The sequence below is a fragment of the Panthera tigris genome, chromosome D2, assembly GCF_018350195.1.
Source record: "Panthera tigris isolate Pti1 chromosome D2, P.tigris_Pti1_mat1.1, whole genome shotgun sequence".
In the NCBI taxonomy this organism is placed as follows: Eukaryota; Metazoa; Chordata; class Mammalia; order Carnivora; family Felidae; genus Panthera; species Panthera tigris.
Genome location: NC_056670.1, coordinates 31947056 through 31959633, shown reverse-complemented (window position 1 = coordinate 31959633; position 12578 = coordinate 31947056). Strand labels below are relative to the sequence as shown.

Here is a 12578-nt window from a genome sequence, read left to right as displayed (position 1 = left end):
GACAGTAGTATCTTATCTCTCAGGGGCTAGTGAGGCTCACCCATGATGGTACGTGTGCCCAATGCCTGGCTCAAGGAAATGCTTTGCAAATAGTACTGTGGTTACAGGATCATCTGCGTCTGGGCCCAGAAGCAGGGAGCCCTCCTCGCCCACCTCCTGCTCTGCCCTCTGCTGCTTCCCACAGTGGCCCTAGACATCTGACTCTGATCTCTGGATCTTAATGCTGGGCTGTGCTTCCTCCACTCCCAGAAGTTCTCTCTTGCCGGGGATCTGTGTCTGGCTTGGGACTTGGCTCCCTCTGCCGACCCCACAGCCCGGGGCGGGTCCTATGGACGCAGAAGGTGAGGAGGCCCTTTCCCCGCGTAGCTCCCATGGCCCTGACAGCAGCCTCATCCAAGTCCTTCACGGCGGTGATTTCAAGAACCCCTCTCCGTGCACAAAGCACTTGCCAACTCCCCATCTCCCTGCCTCACCACTGCCTTGGGCAGGAAGCATCATCATTGCTGCCCTTTCTCCCATCCCCTACAGATTTGACAGCTGAGGCTCGGCGAGGTCACATGCCAAATGCAGGGTGCTCAGCTAGTGGGATCTCTGTCTTCTGGCTCCAAATAATGGGCTTTTCCCAGCACAGCACGTGTGAGACGACACAGCCCATGTGACAGGGACAGGATTCGGGTACGTGTGAGAGCTCCCAGCCCCCTCCCCCCTTACCTGCTCACAAGAATTTGTCTCTGCCCACCCAACTTCTCACCCACCCCCACCCTTTACCTTGGATGGTTAGGTTATTGCGGGAAGATGTGGAGGAACTGGATAGAGAATGACAGGACTGGAGAAGGCAGAACAGGGGGGATGAAAGAAGGAGAAAGCAAAGCCTCAAGGCATACTCTGGAGAGAAGTGGGGATAGGGTTTAAAAGGTGGTACTCTGGCCTCAGGGTGATGGCATTGGTGCTAGAACTGGAATAGGAATGGGGCTGGGAACTGGATCCCTCGCTAATGTTCTTCAAGAGACATAAGTAAAGATAATCGCTCTACGATTATGTTTGGTTGCTAGACTGTTTCCTTCCATGGGTCACCATGGACAGTGGGACACGTGGCACCCCAGGTTTGACTCAAGTCACACTCAGGTGTTTTCAACTGCCTTAGCAGGGGTTTGGCACAAGAGATTTCTCTTCAAGAGTCCCTGTTTCCCCAAGCCACAGCCATTTTGACTCAGCCAGCTAAGCTCTTGCTGTCTCCTTCTCTGCCACCATGTCTCTGAGGGGACCGGGTGGCTCTGCTCCCACTCTGCAGCATTCTCTAAAGGAAAGGCTTTGCTCGATGCCTCCACACTTCTAGTCCTCGGTGTTCCTGGCCCAGCCTGGTGGCCCTTACCTGCACCGAATTTTCTCGGCGGTTGCTGGCTATATCTCCAGGGTTGTCTTTGGCCAAGGCAGTCAGAATATAGTGGTCCTTCTTCTCCCGGTCCAGAGAGGACAGCACATAGATGTCACCCTAGTAGGGGGAGGGTGGAATCAGGTCCTGCATCAATCCAACTGATATTTATTGAGTATACACTATACGCCAGACATCGTTGTAGGCTTTGCAGGTGCAGCACTGGACAGAACGGATGACTGCCCCTGCCCCCGTGGAGCTCTGATTCCAGTGGCTCCTCTTATCCCCAGTGCCCAATCCGCCTGGAGATGGGACGGTCAGCCCAGGATGGAAGTCACTCCCTGGCCAGGTATAGAGTGGTGCTCTGTAAATAGTTGCCCTTCCTAGGGCCGGGCCAGGACCATGACTGACTGTTCACACCGAGCAGGAAGGACAGAACCCTGTTGACAGGGCAGAGTTCAGGGGGACATGGGCAGGGAGAGGCAGTAGGAGGGAAAGTCCAGTTCCAGCCCAGCTCCTGGGGAAGGCCCTACCTGACCAACCGCCCCCAGGCCACCATGGTCTCTCTTGTGCTGAACTAGCAGCTTTGAACCAATGTACAGTCATTTGAAGTCATCACCCATCCTTTCTCTTGAGTTTCTGCTCTCTCACAAGTCTGAGGCCTCCCTCCCCCGGCACGGAATACAGTGCCATGTATACAGCAGGAGCTCAAACACCATGCCCACTTTCTGCAGAGCTTCCTATACCTCTCTTTTGATAGTTTTAAAAAGCAGCCTCATGGACTTGCATCAGGTTTTCTGGTTTGGGGGAATTCCAAAAGTCTCTGGCCCCAGGAAAGAAAGTGCGGTCTACAGGATGTCTGGGACTGTAGCGGGGCTTGCTGACTTGGTAAAAAAAACCTCTGAGGCTACAGACGTTCTGGTGGCATGACCCAGAAACCGGGATGACTATGATACTTTTGGTGGCTTTTCAGCCTACGACCCTGGGCCCTTCCCACTGCCCGGTTTGCCTGCTTACCGTAGCGGGGTTGATGGCAAACTTGCCCTCTCCATCCCCGAGGCTGTACTCAAGGAGGGCAAAGTTGCCTGAGTCGGCATCAGTCGCAGCGACTGTCAGGATGACCGTGCCCACAGGCACATCCTCAAAGATGGCCTCCTGGAACCCAGCGGGCAGGGAGAGAGAGTGGGCCAAGGTCAGTCCTGGAGTCTATGCCCCTTCCCTGAAAACTCACCATGGTAGACAGCCCAGGGCACCATGCTGCTCACGGGGTGGTCATGCCCCTGGGGCTCAGAGGCTGGCAGGGTAAGGGTAGAAGATGCCCGAAGGCCCCAAGGAATGGGCACAGGTCCTGACCCAACTTGTTGCCTGGCCCCCCACCTGGTAGGAAGGCTGGTCAAAGATGGGGTTGTTGTCATTGATGTCCACGATCTCCAGGTAGACAGGGATCTCAGCTGCCCGGGGCGGAGACCCGTTGTCTGAGGCCCTCACGGTAAAGTTGAGCCAGTGTACTTCTTCGTAGTCCACTGTCCGGTTGGCAATGACTTTCCCTGAGACACAGAGGCACTTGCTGCCAGTTTTGCCACTCCTCACACATGGAAACTCTCCAAAGTATAAAGAGAAGGATCTGGAGCCCTGAGGGGCAGATGTGGTGGTCTCCTGAAGAAGGAGAGTGGCCCAGCAGCACTGCCTAGTGGCAGGCCGGCCAGAGGCCGACAGCAACTGGTGTCCAGCTCTTCTCCTCACTGGAGGCGAGAGAAAGCTTTTCACAAGTCAAAGAGGTGAGTACAGGCAAGGCCGGGACCACCTCGGAGAGATCGCTCTCTTGGCTTTCTCACCCCCTCAGTGATCCTGAGCACGGAAGCCTGGGTGGTGGAGATGCTGGTGGCATATCATCCCAGGTTCCCAGCGGCCCTCAAAGGGCCGGTCCAGCCCACCCCCGGGACCAGGCGCTCTGTCCCCTCCTGTGGTTTGGGCATCCGTGAGTGACGGCAGTGTGGGCCATACTGGATCTGGCCCAGCCCACTGAGGGGCTATGGTGGGGTCCTGCCCGGAGGGTGACAAGTGGGCCACGGTCCCTTGTGGAGGCTAAGCAGGAACAGACACATGTCCCCCAATCTTCTTCTGGCAGATTTTTCCCACCTACCTGCTGAGGAGTCTTCCAGCTGGACATAGCCTGGGGGCATCAGGTCCAGCAGAGTGTAGGTGATCAGCCCATTGAGGCCCTTGTCGGAGTCCACAGCTGCCACGGCAATGAGTGTGGTGCCTGGGGTGGCCCCCTCCAGAATCCGCTCCGTGTAATAGGTGATCCCGAAGGGCTTGAACTGGGGCGTATTGTCATTGACGTCCAGGATGTTGACTGTCAGCTTGGCTGGCGTGGAGGCAGGAGGTGAGGGTGACGTGAGGGGTGCCACTGTGGCTGGACCAGGCTTCCTAAGTCTCAGTCAAGGCTGGAGAGGGTGGGGCCTTTCACTGCCCTCCCGGGACTCCCTGGAGCTTGACCCAACCCTTGTGTGGTAGCACGTGACCCTTTTCTCTGGTCTGGTTGCTCACTCTTCCGTAGGGGAACTGGCTGGGTGACCTTGGTGGAGCTGCTGGCCCTGACTGTGCCTCAGTTTCCCAGGCTGTCCAATGAGGTAGGACTATGATGGTCTTTAAGACCCTTGCCACGGTTCAGCCTTCTACTTCCTGTCTGAGTCGTCCCCTCCACATAACCTGCCCCGGCCCTTTGCCCTCTGAGTGGAGAACATGTAGGCCATGACCAGATCTGCTCTTCGTTACTGAAAACTTGGGCCTCTGGTCTGTAATAATAAGCAGCCAATATCTGCCAGGCCTATCTCCCCACCCCAGCCGCTGTCCATGCCTCATGGACATGAGGTAGAGGTGGCAGAGGTGACTTGAGGCTACCCCTTCTCCACATCCCCCTCCCCTTCCCGCTCCGCCCACACAAAATCCCCTCCGTTAGGAGCCCCTCCCAGCTCATGCCTAGGGCTGCAGGCGGGGGGGGGGGGTTGGTGGGGTGGGGGGCAGCCTTGTGCCCTTCTCTGCTTTGGCGCCTGTGCCCTCCAAAGTGGTGTCGTGGCCTCCACAGACATTCATGTTTCCTTGTACTTTCCTGTCTCTGGGCGGACCCCATGGCTTCCTATCAGATCTGAGGTTCCTGTCACACATGCCAGCCACACCTCCTTACTAGTTCTGATAATGAGATTGTGGCCTATGTCTCTGTTGTTCTGTCATTTTCTCAGGGCCCGTCCAGCCTCTACCCAAGCCTCCTTCCCACTCTGAGACTTTGGGTTCAAGATCACACATAGCCCTGGGCTTCTGGACCCCCATCGTTGAGCTCTGACCACCGGGACACAAGGCCACCCTGAGCCTCGCGGTAGCTGCCACCTCTCATGCTCTTCGCATAGCCTGATGCCCGTTCCCAGCCTGCTGCCCCTGCCCTGATCGGCTCTGAGTGACCCAAAGGAGATGCCCGGGGGGAGCCTTACCATTTGGCACGCTGACAGAGTGCTCTGGTAGGTCACTGGCATTGTCGATCACTGAGAGAGTGACTTCATAGGTGGCAACCAGCTCCCGGTTCAGTGGGGACTTCACCATTACAGACCCTGTAAGACCAGACTAGGTTCAGTCTGAGGGGAGCCCCCTAAAATCTGGGCCTCCCAGGGGCTCTCCTGGCTAGCTCTCCCAAACCACACCAAGGGCAGTGGTCCCCAGTAGAACTGGGACAGGCTGGTGACATCTTTGGCTGGGATGAGGCCACAGCCACCTGCAAGCTGGGGGCACCTCACTCAGCCCCTCACTCACTGCTTACTAGCCAGGTGGACTTGGGAAAATTATTTAACATCTCTGTGCCTCTGTTTCCTCATTTATGAAATGAGTACCTACTGCATAGGGCTATTTTGAGGATTATGGCAGTAAAATGAGTTTCCATTTGCAAAGGGTTCAGAACAGTGCTTGGCATAGTGCCATGTAATCGCTTGTTCCAAGAATGCTTACATTCTACAACAATGTGAGTATACTGAACACTATTGAACTATTGAACTATTGAATTAAGATTGTGCATTTTATGCTCCGCGCATTTTATCACTTAAAAATTGCTTGTATTCTAGGGGGACCAAGTATAAAAGAAGGTCAAGCCAGCTAAGAAGTCCTGAGGGTATTCCCTGGAGGGGATGGTGGTGGGGCAGGCTGGATAGTCAGGCCGACCTCTTTGTCTTGATTACGTGGGCATGACAGGGCCCGATTGTGGGGAACGAGGACTGTCCTGTGGAAGTACTAGCAAGGAGGTGTTCTCTTTTCTCCTGCCCACTGCCTCCCACGGCTGCTGCCTGCCCCTGAATCGCAGAGGAACCTTCCAGAGGCTTGGGCTTGGACTGGACAGACCTAGCTGGGCCAATCTCAGGGCTGGCTCTGTTGGAGGGCCTGGTGGCCAGATCCTAGGTGAAACTTGCTCTCTCCAGCTCCCTCTCAGAAAGTGTGGCCTCTGGGATTCCCTTCCCCCTTGGCAGATCCCCTGCTGGGCTTCTGTCTTCCTCGGGTCCCCAGCCATGGGGTGGTCACTTACCCTGGGCCGCTGCCTCCTCCTCCTCCTCCTCTTCCTACTCTCGCTCCCCGTCCCCGAGGTTGGGGAGCGAGGATGGGGAGAGGGTGGCTGCATTCAGTCTGCAAAGGCTGGGCCACGGCCTGGGCCCCACAGGATGGGAAGGGTGGTAGGGGTGTGGTATGGAGGAAGGCAATGGGGTGAAGCAGAGATGAGGTGGGAAGTGACAGAGAAACAGAGCTCAAACCTGCAGGCCTGCCAGCCATGAGGAAGAGAGAAGAGGGTTAACATCAGTTAGTTCAGGGTGCAGAGGGGATGGAGTAGAGCAGGGCATGGGGAACGGTAGGGTTCAGAGCAGACCAGGGCAGGAGGTTTGAGAGGGAAGGGAGTGGAAGGGAAGAGGCAGGGGGAAGGAAGCCAGGAGCAAGTGGGAGCCCCATTGGATAGAAGCACTCAGGGGACTGAGGCTCTGGCAAGAAGAAAGGGGAGGGAAGGTAAGCAGGTGAGGTAGGGAAGTCATGAGGAAGAGGGGGCAGAGAAGACACTGGAAAGAAAAATAGAGAAAAGAGAATCAGTCATAGGGAGGGAGAACAGAGAAAAGTGGTAGTAGAGGCATCAGTGGAACATAAGGTGGAGCAGGGTGCAGGGCAGCTTTCCATGGTTCTAACCAACTACTGTGGGGGGAATTTTGCTAACCTGGGACACGGCTAACCTGTCTAAATTCTCCTAGTGCTTATGGTTTTCCTGTCTTCTTTTTAACTCTGGGCCTCAGATGCATATTGAGTGAATCATACTCTTTGGTTCACTGCACCCTGTGGTCATTGATACCACTCTTGTTTTATGTATGTATCTATTCCCTTTTATTCCCACACTCCTCTCCCTCTTTCTCCCCTTGGTCAATCACTGTAATGGACTGAAGTATATTTTTCACTTGAAAGTGTTCCTGAAAATCATGTATTGTGTTTGTGTATTTTACATTTACACAAATGGGATTGTGGTATCTATATATCCCATTCTAAGGTCTACGCACATTTCTCTGTGAATGTAATCTACTGCTTCTGATTGCTGCATGGTATTCATGGGGTACACTCACCATGTTTTACTCTCCAATCTCTTAGGGATAGATGCCCAGGTGGCCTCCAACTCCCACCACCAATAACATGGCAGGAAACATGACATATAGTCCTGTTACTGACCTGAGAATGTCCTTGGGACACATACCCAAGGAACAGAATTGTTGAGTCATGGGGTATGAGTGTACTTTGTGCTAGATTGCTGTCTAGATGGTGGAAGTGGTCTAGACTCCAAGAGTAGTATACGAGTGTTCTGATGTCCCCATATTGTCACCAATACTCAATACTGTCCAGCATTCTAATATCTGCTAATTACATATGGAAAACTGTTATCTCACTGCTGTTTTACTGTGCATTTCTCTGAATAACAATGATTTTTAGCATTTTGTCATAGCCATATTAGTTTTCTGTCACTCTTCTGGGCCTTCCAAGAAGTGTAGTTGTAGGGGTCCCATGTCCCCTTCCTAACTCCCTGGAGTAGCAAAAACATGAAACTTGTGGGAAAATGGTAAAACCATCAAAATTACAATAATGTGTGTAGATCGTGAAAGATAAACCACAGTTCTCCTTGTTTTGTGATAGTGTAAGAAAATCATCAAGGGTATATATAAAATTTACAGTGGCCTAAATGACTAGCATACATATGAAGAAAGTGTCAACCACCTGGGTATTAAAGAAATACACATTAAAACAAGGTATGATTTTCCTATACAACTACAAATGTGAAAACTTAACAGTGTTTATTTAGTACTGGCAAGAGTGTGGTGAAATGGGCGTTCTCATGGAACGCTGGTAGAGTGAGGGAATCTGGAAGGCGAGATGGAACTGGTCCAAGGAGAAGGAGGAGGAGAGAAGAGAGAGGGAAGGAGCCAGGGAAGGGAGGAAAAAGAGAGGGAACAATGTGGTGTGGGGGTAGGGGAAGAGAGTAGGAGGAGCAGCTGAGGGAAGGGGAGGAGCAGAGAGGGAACAGAAAGAAGGGAGCATCAGGAAGAAAGCAGAGGGCAAGGAGACGGGCAGGGAGTCAGGGGTGGGGTGGGAGGGGAGCAGGCCCTTGTACCTGTGTTGATATTCACAGCAAAGGCATCCTCCTGGTCAGGCACCAGGCGGTCAGTGTCATCCTTGGCCACGATGCCGATGATGTGGTACTCCAGCTTTGGGTTGAGGTCGCGGTCAATAGCGGTGACGTTGGCAATGACAGTGCCTGGCTCAGCCGACTCCAGCACGCTCACCGTCTGGATGGGGTTGAGGAACTCAGGACGGGAGTCATTGATATCGTCGATCAGGATGGTGATGATGGCCGTGCCTGAGAGAGGAACGGTGCCCCTGTCGGTGGCCACCACTGTCAGCCGGTAGGATTCCTGCTCCTCCCTGTCGATGGTGGCATTGGCGACACGGATGACCCCAGTGACTGGGTGGATGACGAAGCGGTCCTGAGCCCCAGCTTCTATTCGGTAGATCAGCTCCCCATTGAGGCCACTGTCCCTGTCCGTGGCTGTGGCCTGAAGGACTGAGAATCCTGTGGGGGTGGGTATGGGGAGTGACTGAGCAGAGTGGCTTCTTCCAAAAACCTTATGCCAGATACATTTTTGGTGGTTCCTAAGGGCCCCTCTTGCCACCGTCTTGCCAGTGGTTATCTTTTGTATGTTTCCCATGTTTGAAACTTTGTAGGTAAATCGTATCTCATTTTGTTTCATATTCTGTGATTGAGAGATTGAAAAATGTGTAGTAATTTAACGATTAGTTGTATCTTGTGCAAATTGTCTGCCTTTGACCTCTGTCCATTTATCTGTCAGTTTGTACAAATTACATAGTTATGGTAACTGGTGACAGATACCTTTTTCTCAGTTTGTTGTCTCCCTTTCGATATTGGTTGTTATTATTTGGTGTGAAGAAATTTAGTTTGGTATGCATCAAACTATAATAGTTTTCCATTTTTAAGATTTGTTTCTCGTATGCTTAGAACCTCTTCGTCAGAAATCAGAAAAATATTTACCTAGAGTTTTTCCTTTTATTTGTAAATGCTTTCTACTCTTCTGTATTTTCTCTGGAGTGTCTTTAGGTTTCATCTCAGTGTCTGATAGAGGGTGAAAATCTACACTAAATATTAATAGATATTTTGTACATTAGGTAGGTTTCACAACTGACTTCACTGTGCCCCCCACCCTTGATTTAAAATATTTGATTTGTAAGTAATCTCTACACCCAGTGCGGGGCTTGAACTCACAACCCTGAGATCAAGAGTTGCATGCTCCACCCACTGAGCCAGCCAGGAGCCTTTCATTGTTTCCTTTATTACATAATATTACCTTCTTTAATTGACCAGTATCTGTTTCTGGGTTACTCTGTCCCAGAGTCTTGTATCATGTGGTTTAAAAAAATTTTTTTTAAGTTTATTTATTTATTTATTTATTTAGAGAGAGAGCATCAACAGAGGAGGGGTAGAGAGCAGGAGGGAGGGAGGGAAGGAGGGAGGTAGAGAGAGAGAGAGAGAGAGAGAGAGACTCCCAAGCAAGTTCTGCATTGTCAGCACAGAGCCCAATGCGGGGCTTGAACCCATGAACCCTGAGATCATGACCTGAGTGGAAATCAAGAATCTGATGCTTAACCGAGGGAGCCACCCAGGTGCCCCTCATATCATATGGTTTTAAAAACCGCAGTTTTGTAATACGTAATAATATCTGGTAAGGCAAATCTGTCTTATTTATACTTCTATCTCAAAATGTTCTTATTCTTCCAGATGACCTTTAGAATCAAATATAACCCCCAAACCATATTTGGTTTTGCTGGGAATCACATTAATCCTATTTTGACTTTAAAACAGTCAGTTTCAGGGGCACCTGGGTGGTTCAGTCAGTTAAATGTCCGACTTTGACTCAGGCCATGATCTCGCAGTCTATGAGTTCGAGCCCCGTGCTGACAGCTCAGAGCCTGGAGGCTGCTTCGGATTCCGTGTCTCCCTCTGTCTCTGCCCCTCCCCTTTATGCGCTTGCACGCGCTCTCTCTCTCTCTCAAAAAATAAATAAACGTTAAAAAGAATTTAAAACAGTTTTTCCATCCAGGAACACAGATGGAACATATCTTAATAATCTCATTTTACAGATAAACACTGTGTCAGAGCAGAGAATTAAGCGTGGCTTGGTTTTTCTGACTCCCTCTCCAGTGCTCTCTCCAACCCCCTACTGCCCGTCTTTCTTCCCACTGCAGGTGAATTCTGCCTCCAACCTGTGGGGCTCTCCAAGGACCATTAAGCAGCTCCTGCCTGGGGCCTGGGGCCCGGGGCCTGGGGCCCGGGGACTGTCCCTTGCTTACCTGGCGGACAGTTCTCCAGCAGGTGGACTGTGAGGGTGGGATGGCTAAAGGTGGGCCAGTTGTCATTGTCATCCAGTATGGTGACCAGCAGGTCGGCTGTGCCATTGAGCAGCCCAATGTCCTCAGCCAGCAGCAGCAGCTCCAGGACCGGGGGTGAGAAGGCTTCCCGGTCAATGATAACACCTGACCTCACCGTCACCACGCCTGGTGCCCGACGCCACCAGCCGGGAGACACAAAGGAAAAGGGGTACGGTGGGGAGACAGGGCAAGAACCAACCGGGAGGGGACAGAGAAAGACAGGGGCATGGTAGGGGAGAGAGAGGAGAGAGGGGCAGAGAAGGCGACACAGTGACTTTCTTCCCCAAAGGCTTAACAACCAGTGGAATGGAGGTTGTGAGGAATGGGGTCTCCATGGGGAGCCTGGATGTCACTGAGAAGGGAGGCCCTAGGTCTAGCAGTGGGTCACTCCCACCCCAGTAGAAAGACTTGGAGCCCGGCTCGGAGTGCTGGGGTGGCACAGAGGCCTCACCCGTGCTGTTGTCGATGTCGAAGAGGCCACCCTGGGAGCCCAGCAGCTGGTAGGTCACCACAGCGTAGACGTCCAGGTCCGCGTCCAGGGCCAGGATGGGCCCATTGAGCACCGTGAGGGGGGTCCCTGGGCCAGGGGGAGAGGGGTCACCGCAGGGCCAGTCTGGCCCCCGCCCTCCCCCTCCCCCACCCGTGCCCCCGTGAGCCATGGCTGACGATGGATGAGAGGGAGGGAGGTGAGGTGGACGGGATGGGGGAAGCCCTGGGCCGGGCTGCGGCAGCCTTGGCAGACTGACGCAGATGCCTGGGGAGCAGCCTCAAAGCCCTGCTGGGGAGAAAACACAACAGCGGTGAGCAAGCCCCTCCGGCCCGCCCGGAGCGCGCCTGCCTTCCCAGCAGCCTTTGAGGGTCGCTCCAGGGGAGGGTCGGGGGCTCCCTGAGCGTGTGGGCCCTGTCTAGCTATGCGCTTCCAGCCCAGTCTGTCCATACAGGTGTACAAGACGCTCCCTATAGGCGTCTGGTTGTACCCGGCTAGGCACACCCACGAGCGTGCAGGACTTCGTGTTCACGGTCACGAGCACACATGTGCACTGAGCAGGAGCGCTGGCAGGCCTGGGATCCCCCCTGGTTGGGCACCTGTCTGCCTCTGCAAGCGGGCACATTTGCGCACGGAATGCACTGTGTAGGCCCCTACCCATGTACCTAGGTGTGTCTGTGCACATGTGCAAGCCCACACGTGTGCCCGGATACGGGCATGTACTGGCACACACATGTGTAAGCGGGTACACAGGCAAGATTAAGAAACAGAGTGGGGACGCCTAGCCGGAGACAGGAACGTCCTACGTAGCTCACCTCTTTCTGATTTAGGACCTAAGCTTTCGGGTCTGGGGAGGCTGGAGGCGGAGTAAGGGGCCCTCCCCGGGGACACAGTGAAAAGGAGATTCTATCCCTCTGAAGGGAGGCGGGGCTGCTCGGTGTGTGCGGGGAGAGGGCTAGGCTGGCCTACCCAGGGCCGCTTGGTCCCCCTCCTCTGATTCCAGGTGCTCCCTGAGCTTCCAGAAGCCTCTAAGATGCCCTGGGCTCCTGGGGTGAGGGAGCAGGGAGGGGCGAGCAAAGCCCCTCCTGGGTGGTCTTCACACCTTAATTGCCCCTCTTGGGGGGTGGTTATGGGGCTGCTTTCAGACTCCTTCGGGGACCAATGACCACAGGTGTCTTTTCCAAGCAGACCTATGGCCTCTTCGGTTGGTCCTCAAAAGGTGTGGCAACCAGGGGCCCACCAGCCCCTCAGGGCTGTGCCCCTTCCTCCCTCCATACGCTTGTGCACCTGCTGGGTCTGTGTTCAGCCAGGTGGCGAGGCTGCCTCCCCAGCCAGGCTCCAGCGGGGCCCCTATCAAGTGCAAGGGAGGTCCTCAGGCATCTGGGGCCTGGGTGGTGCCTGCAGCAGGAGTTCCCAGGTGGGTCTGGCACCTACCAGCGGGAGAGTTCTCCATCACCTCTGCCTGGTAGGTGCTCTGGGTAAAGAGGGGATGGTTGTCATTCTCGTCTGCCAGAAAGACCAGCAGCAAGTCAAAATCCTGAGGGAGGCACAAAGGGAGGTTAGGTTGTAGGCCATGTTCTAGCAAAATGCTCCAGTTGGACGGGAGCTGAGAGGTGGCGGGGGGGGGGGGGCGGGGGGGGGAGGCGGGTCAGGGCAGAGAGGTAGATAATTAAAAAGCCTACCAGGTCCAGAGACCTGGGTTCAAGTCCCTGATGTGCT

The 12578-nt window shown here is 53.8% G+C and overlaps 1 protein-coding gene across 1 annotated transcript in view; it reads right to left on the bottom strand.

The window, feature by feature from the left end:
* CDH23 (cadherin related 23) overlaps window positions 1–12578 on the bottom strand; it is a 365372-nt gene that overhangs the window by 11949 nt on the left and 340845 nt on the right. The window contains 9 exon segments of the mRNA XM_042960117.1: window positions 1373–1492; window positions 2390–2527; window positions 2750–2919; window positions 3516–3740; window positions 4861–4977; window positions 8043–8501; window positions 10295–10498; window positions 10824–10949; window positions 12294–12396. Coding sequence (XP_042816051.1) covers window positions 1373–1492; window positions 2390–2527; window positions 2750–2919; window positions 3516–3740; window positions 4861–4977; window positions 8043–8501; window positions 10295–10498; window positions 10824–10949; window positions 12294–12396 — 1662 coding nt within the window.